The sequence below is a fragment of the Seriola lalandi genome, unplaced genomic scaffold (genome assembly GCF_002814215.2).
Source record: "Seriola lalandi dorsalis isolate HSWRI2012SDOR001 ecotype SW California unplaced genomic scaffold, Sedor1 jcf7180002054795, whole genome shotgun sequence".
Lineage (NCBI taxonomy): Eukaryota > Metazoa > Chordata > Actinopteri > Carangiformes > Carangidae > Seriola > Seriola lalandi.
Window position 1 is genome coordinate 1,919,413 of NW_019525348.1, and position 7,754 is coordinate 1,927,166.

The 7,754-nt window shown below is 46.6% G+C and overlaps 1 protein-coding gene across 2 annotated transcripts in view; it reads right to left on the reverse strand.

Annotated features, from left to right (window-relative positions):
* The window catches only part of bcl11aa (BCL11 transcription factor A a), a 56,139-nt gene extending 48,398 nt beyond the window's left edge, over positions 1–7,741 (reverse strand). The window contains exons 1-2 of one of the 2 annotated variants that reach the window (XM_023425869.2): positions 7,396–7,741; positions 2,870–3,319 (exon numbers count right to left, since the gene is read on the reverse strand). In XM_023425869.2, coding sequence (XP_023281637.1) covers positions 2,870–3,319; positions 7,396–7,450 — 505 coding nt within the window. In that variant the 5' untranslated portion in view covers positions 7,451–7,741. Of the gene's footprint in view, positions 1–2,869; positions 3,323–7,395 lie in introns of both variants that reach the window. The other variant, XM_023425868.2, reaches the window with a different exon arrangement.
* Between the last annotated feature and the right edge of the window lie 13 nt (positions 7,742–7,754).

Here is a 7,754-nt window from a genome sequence, read left to right on the forward strand (position 1 = left end):
GGGAGGGGGGGGGAATACTGGCTTTAATTATCAGCTATCAGGATGAATGCGCTGCGTAAAATTCAGCCAGTGAGGTGGTTGTTTGTGCTGGTGTGCGTCCAGTGGCTGAGAGATCATCAATTAAAGAAGACAGGCATAAATAAAACCAGGAATTCCTTGTGCAGATGGACGGTTTAAAATCGTTCTTTTTTTTTCTTCTTCTTCTTTTTTTTCAAATTTCCAAAACAGCAAACATTTAATAATGCTCGGTGTGTCTGCTGTTCAGCTTGACATCCACATCAGACAAGATATATAACGCTGCTGTCCTGTTTTCTCCTGCTGTCTGAGTGTACAGCTGTTCCTACCAAGACGTTCCCACACACAACGCTATTGAAGCAGCCAGACGCCTGTATTATGATGTAAATCGCTCTAATAACCCAGTTTAGCTGGTGAGTGTCTGTGAGTGTGTGTGTGTGTGTGTGCGTGTGTGTGTGGGTGTAGGAGAGGGGTGTGTGTGTGTGTGTGTGTGTGTGTGTGAGTGTGTTGAAACATATAGTCGCTGCAGAGAGACAAGTCAGGTTTGACTTTAAAGAAAGAAATGCAGACACACACTCTCATGTTGCATTAACTCCTTCCAGCTGACATACAGTAGGTGGATCTGTCTCCAGTACCCTGGAGACAAAGGTCAAAGGTCAAGAACAACTTTAATTGCCGAGCAATTTTCCTCATCTTAACTTCCTGTAGCTGTAAATTATAACACTGGCGACTGAAATCGGTTACCAGAAATGACCAGCGACGCCTTCACCAGCTTATTGTGCTTATTTCCTCACACACACACACACACACACACACACACACACAAGCACACACACACAAACAAATAGAGAAATGACAAAACGGAAAACAAACTACAACATTTAGGATTCCTGAGCTGCGTTCAACGAGCAAAGTGATAAATAGTGTATTTTGCTTGTGTGTTTCTGCTGCTCCATTTCATCTTCACCCCCTTTTTCCTCTCCCTCTCTCTCCCTCTCTCTCTCTCTCTCTCTCTCTCTCTCTCTCTCTGTAACAGCTAATTTAGTACAGGCAGCCCGCCACTAAAAACTACTGCTAATTAAAATTCACAAGGAAGAAAAAAGAATGGCACTGCAACAAATAATTAGTGGTGTTAAGACGCTTTAAATAAACGACTTTCCCTCTATGAGCAAACCTAAAACTGGCTTCTCCCTCTCTCGTCTCTCGCCTCTCATTTGATTCCTGCACTGGGAACGGAGACGGAGGAATAAAAACTGGAGGTAAAATCGTGTATTTTCCCTATGAAGTTCTGTATGAAGGTAAACTCCAGAGAGGGAGAGGAATGAAAGAGATGGGAGAGCTGGGCTGCATTTAGTCGGGTAAGATGTGGCAGTGGAAGGGGAGAAACCACACCGAGAGCAGGACACATCTGCTAGGGCCACATGAGAGGGAGGCGCGCGCACGCACACACACACACACACACAGACGCGCACACACACACACACACACAGACGTTTTGCAAGAACACACATTCTGTGCACCCAATCCCAGGAAGAGGCTGCAGTTACTCCCCAGACTGAAAGTCACACACAAATACACCGCTGCAACCAGTTCAACCAATGATCCCCCTTGGCACACACACACACACACACACACACACACACGCACACACACAAGCAACAAAACACACACACACACACACACACACACACACACACACACACACATACACATACACACACCTCAAAACTGCAGTAATACACTGACCAGTGGTACCACAAAGTCAAGGTCACCCATGTCTCTTCGCCTGTGGGATTTGGTCACTATGGTCGAAATGGGCAAAATGGGCAAACTGGGAAAACACACACGTGCACGCAGACACACACACACACACACACACATTCCCTCACACACCATTTCTGCATTGAATTCAGTGGATCAGTGGAAGGACAGCTGGTCAGACTTGGGATGATAAGATCCATTTCATTGTCTTACGCTCTGTCTCACACACACATACACACATTCCACTTCTACACTAGTCGGTGAAAACAAAAGACAATGCACACACACACACACACACACACACACACACGCAGACAGAGAGAGAAAGCCATCCTAAATCAAACCCGTATGCGTGCTTTTGTGTCATCTGTGAGAGAGAACAGAGGCGTATTCTCGTGGGTTTCCTCCCCACCTGTGACGTCCCTCTGTTGTTGTTTGTCTGACAACACCCACCCCTACGCAAATACTCAGCCAATCAGATTTTCCTGCCTTAACCAGGACTGGCATGAGTGCAGACAACCCATCCCTCAACAAAAAAAAACAAAAAAAAAAACCCTCATGCTCAGACCACTACAGTCTCCACAAGGTCTGGATGTATGGTGGAGAATTCAGAGGCAACAGACTAAGCTGAGTTGTGGTACCACGACACACACACACGCAGACAATGCATCAATGATACAAAAACTAGACCTGACAGTGCAGAAAACACACACACACACACACCCACCCACAAAGGTTCAGCCATCCAGGGTAATACGGAAACACACACAACCCAAATCACAACGTGCTGATTAGAAAAGGAGAATCTGGAGCCTGAAAGCTCCCGAGCTTCTGCACCGACAAGTGACGTTTCAGAGAATGTTTAAGGGAAAGAGTGAGCTATACTCATCGTCTGTTTTCTTTGTTGTGTCAGATTCTAATCTGAATTTACCCCACACAAGCAGATATACATCTTAGAGAGATGATCTGACAAGCCGTGCTTCAGTGAAGCTGCTGTTCTTTGTTTTAGTTCAAAGCGCCGCAGCAGCTGTGGTGGAAATCCAGCCGAAGGTGATGTGTGTTCTGCTTGCTGCTGTGAAAGCAGTGTGATTACCTGGGAGGGGCTCCTGTTTGGGGCAAATCCGCCGGGGCGACGAGAGCCGGTCATCGTCGTCGTCTGCCAGCGTGGCCTGGACGCCCACTTCCACGGGCCTCCGACTGCGCAGGGAACCCATTGCGGGGGACGGGGTGAGGGCCAGGCCGGGGGAGGGCGAGGGTGGCTTGTCCAGCCCCCGGCCCACGGCCAGGCACGGCGGCCCGTGGCATCTCTTCCTCTTGTGCTCGATGAAGAGCAGGATGTCCGCCAGGGGGAAGGTGGCCTGGCACTGGCCGCAGGTCAGGAGGTCCTGCTCCAGAGAGGGGTGAGCGTCGTGACCCAGCCGGGCCAGCCGGCCCACGGTCGAGCCCGGGCGGTGCCCGTTGAGGCTGCCACTCTCCTCCGAGTGCTCCGAGCAGCGCTCCGACAACTCCTCCGACGAGACGACGGCCGTGGAGAGGGGCTCGGCTGCTGGCGAGGCAGAGGGGGGGAACACGCACAGAGGAAGAGAGAAGAAGAAGATGGGAGGGTGGGAGGAAATAGGGAGAGTGAGCAGAAAAGAGAAAATTAGAAGGTGACACTTCATCTCAGCAGAAAAGCAACAACCACATGTTTATATTTTTCATTTTCTCTCTTGTAATTTAAAACTATTGATACAACTATTTGAGGGAATTGATGACAAGGAAGAATCCTAAGATTCTCTGTCGTCCTGTCACATAGAGGATCAGAGTTAAAGAGGCTAGGCTAAATAAAAGCCTGCCATGTGGTGCACACAATAAGGGGGTGAGAGGAATGTGCCTTGTAATGATAGAAATGCATGTAATGCAGGGGAAATGATTACAATGCAAGCTGATCTGGATCACACATCATAAGAATAAATGGTGGGAAATAATATCCTGAATAGCAGCAAATCTCAAATCAGATTCCTCAAAGATAACAATTTCATAGCCAATGACAGGGGAAACTTTGAAAATGACGGTCCAGAAAACTAAATATATGGAGTTTCACTTCGCTGGCCTTGTTTGAACAGGGTTTGATCCTGTAATCAGCAGCAGGGAAAACTGTCACAAACATGTCCAACACACTGTAGTGCTGTACGTGCCGGGGAGAGAGGAAGGGAAGAGGCGAGGCGGCACAGAGAGAGCGTGTGTCAGGGAGAAGAAAAACTCTTCCCCTCGGTCTCTGTTACATGCGCCTCACTTACAGTTCTTAGATACCAGCTGCTTGTACAGCGGGAAATCACCCCCAAAATGAGCCGTTCAGCCCGATTCCTCACCCCTCCGAGGCCGGATTAACTCCTGACTACTTTTTTAAGAAGCCTTTTGTCGAGCTCAGTGGAGGGAGATGAGTGTGAACAGAGTGGCCCGCCGAATTAGAGGAGTGAAACGGGAGAACATAATTCACTGTCCCTCTTTTAAAGAAAATCTTCCAGTCCAAGGTGAAGAGTCTGACTCTGTGCTAGCCGCCTAATGCATGTTGACCTTCTTTACTCAGCAGCCAATTTCACATTTTAATGAACTTAAAACCACTGAGAATCAAAAAATAGATTTTAATTTTCACTGTCTGGGTGATTGGTACAGATTTTGTCTGATAAAAGGGATAGGGTTCCTGTGCATGCATGTGTAACAAAGTGTGTATGGGAATGTACAAGTGTGTGTGTGTGTGAGAGAGAGAGAGAGAGAGAGAGAGACAGAGGGGGAAAGAGAGAGAGAGAGAAGGAGAGACAGGGTCTGAATTTGGACTACATCCCCTCAAGGAAATATCATTTGAACACCGCAATCCTGCGCAACATCTGTGCACGAACTGGGACATGGAGATAACATGATAAATTCCTGGCTCGCACCAACACACACACACACACACACACACACACACACACACACACACACACATATACACCCAATCTCCTCCTCACCCTCCCTCCCCTACCCTTCTCCTCTTTGATTTAACTTCAGGTCAACACAATGCCACACATGGGGCATTACATCCGCAGGATAAAACAGCAAAAAAGAAAGAAAGAAAGAAAGAAAGAAAGAAAGAAAAAGAAATTAATGAAAGCTGCATAAGCCCCTCACTTCTAAAGTTGAACTCAAGAGTGGATATCCGGTGGTTTTGAAAAAATTTTTGTAGGATTTAATGGAGCATGAGGTGGGAGGATGAGAGACCGAAAAAAGGTTTAAAAGAAATCTTAAATTAAAAAAAAAAATTGGAACACATATAAATCTCCCATTTGAATCTTTTTGCAGTGCAGCTAAAGGATTCACATATCAGAGCAATACTGACACATTCCCTAAAGGAGGAAAAATTAAAGTATAAATGTGCTCTCAATTAAAAAAAAAAAAAAAAAACCTTTACCAAACTGTAAGTTAAAAGTTCCACCTGTCTGATGAAAACCAGCACAGCTAGAAAACTCATCAGCTGGACTAAAGTCACTGCCCCACACAGACTAACTGAAATAAATTCCCATCTTGGCAAAATGTGGAAAATAACAGATAATATCATTTTAATGTGGAGGAGGAAGTTATTACATTTTACTGCTTCTATTCATCCGGATCACGTTGCTAGAAAAGCAAATGTAGAATTTGTTCAATAATATCATATAAATATAGAATTGTGAGAGAGGTAGAAAATGAAAGTACAGGTGCTAAAAAAAAAAAAAAAATTAAAAATTAAAAAAATAATAATCCGGGTTAGATGTTTGCTTAGAGAGCGACAGGCCGGAATCTGAGCTGCACTGGTAACGAATGTGAATCTATATGCAAAATGAAATGTGTGTGTGAGTGTTTGTGTGGTGTAAGGTTTGGGGGGGGGGGGGTTAAAGGCGAGGTCTGCAGGCATATTACAGTGTGGCTGCATATGCTGATTGCAGCCTGTAAGTAGAATGTGATGAACAAAAAAAAGGGGGGAGGGGGGGGTACAGGGAGAGAAAGTGGGTTTGAGGCGATAAAGAGGAACTGTAGATACCCCCCCCCCCTCCTCCTCTCTCCCTCCCTTTTCTATTTCTTGTGTCTTGTATACTCTCCCTTTATTCTAAAGGGATCGCCGAATAGTAGCCCGTGTAGGTAGAGGAGGGCTGCGGTGAAACTGATCAGGTTCAAGTTCAGCGCTGGATTTTCTGATCGCGCTCTGCCTCCTAGCGACGGCGCATGGCCATGGTGACTTGCGCTGTCACCCAGCCGTTGCCACACACACACACACACACACACACACACACACACACACACAGACACTCTCTCTCTCTCTCTCTCTCTCTCTCCAAACCAAACACAGGCGACAGCTATAGTCAACATATCGACACATAGTCAAGCAACGATGCGTAAACATGCCCAAATACCTTCCCGTTTTATGTTTTGGAGCCACTTGGAGAAGCCGCTGAAACACTCCGAGGTGGCGCACAGTGTGGCACATGGTGTGGTGATAAACGCTACTTTGGCAATCGCCCCGCAGTTTCCTGACACACTCATCTGCTGTCGACTCATGCCTCTAAATAAATCCAGTTAACTTTAAAAGAAAAGAAAAAAAAACTCAACCCTGAGAGTGGTAAATAAACGCTGTGCGTAAAGACGGTTTCTCAAATAAACTGGTCGCTTTTCCTCACACGCTGCAGCTGCAACCCACACATTACCTGATATCCGTCTCTTACCTTCACTGTACATGAAGCCAGTGGAAGCTTAAGTTGTTTTTTTTTTTTTGTTTTTTTTTTGTTTTTGTTGTTGTCCAAATTTGGCTGCATTAGAAGACAAATAAGCAAACACAGGACTAGATGTGCTGCTTGTCCTGTTGCTGTGTTTCTTGTCTCTAACTCTGAGCTGCACAGACTCTGCTGACTGTTTCAGGAAGAAAGCATCGAAGCTGATCAATAAAACTGCCTTTACATAAGAGGCATTAGTGTTTTGTAAAAAAGTGTGTAAAATAAATCGATTTGTGTTGTCTGTGCCGCTGAGCTGCTGATAGAGGGAGGCAGTTGTAAACACTCGGGCACGAGATTTTTCCCCCCTCGATCCAAACATCCACCTCCAAGTTTTTTTTTTTTTCTGAAAATAATCCAAAAATAGAACGAGAGAGCAGATGAAAACCTGCCTGCAGAACTACCACACAGCGATATTCCGGGTGGTGATTTCTCCACGAAATCCTCCGCGGAGAGGACGCGCTCTGCTACCGGGAGCCCTGCGCGTTTTCCACTGACCGGAGCGACCGTGGGGGCACCGGAGCCACAGCGAGTGCATTTAACAGCCTGTGAATGCACATTGTGGCCGTGTAACAGAGAGGCAGTAGCCGGTATACACCGACACACAAAACTTTTTCTCTCTCTTTCGGGCTTTTTTTTTGGGGAGGGGGGATATCCGAGCGGCTTTTACGCACGAGGGTGTCGCACTTTCTCTTCACGCTTTTAAGTCCAGTTGACCGCGGGTCCGAGCGGTGCGTCCGGTGTCCACAAGCTCCTGTTTTGCTGCTTTTTTCTCTCCCCCACCCCGGTTTGCTGAATGAACTGAAAGGGAGCCAGAAATGACATTTTCTTTTCTTTCTTTTTCATCACTACTTACGCGAAAAATCCCGTTTGCTTAAGTGCTGGGGTTTGCCTTGCTTGCGGCGAGACATGGTGGCTGGCGGCGGCGGCGTTCAGCGCGGATCACATCGGGGAGAGCCGGGGTTAGAGAGGAGACTCCGGTGGGGCAAAAAATATCTTCATCCAACGCCTTTGACATCCACAAGGAAAAAAAATAAAATAAATTAGAAATAATACAAAGATGGCGCGGAGGCGAAGATGGATCGCGGGATCGCCGTCATGGCTTTTTTGAGAAAGGAGAGCTGAGAAAAAAGAGAGAGAGAGTGAGAGAGAGGTGGATGGAGAGAGAGAGAGAAGGGGAGAGAGATGGAAAAAATGGCAAAAGCCCCCCCCTCC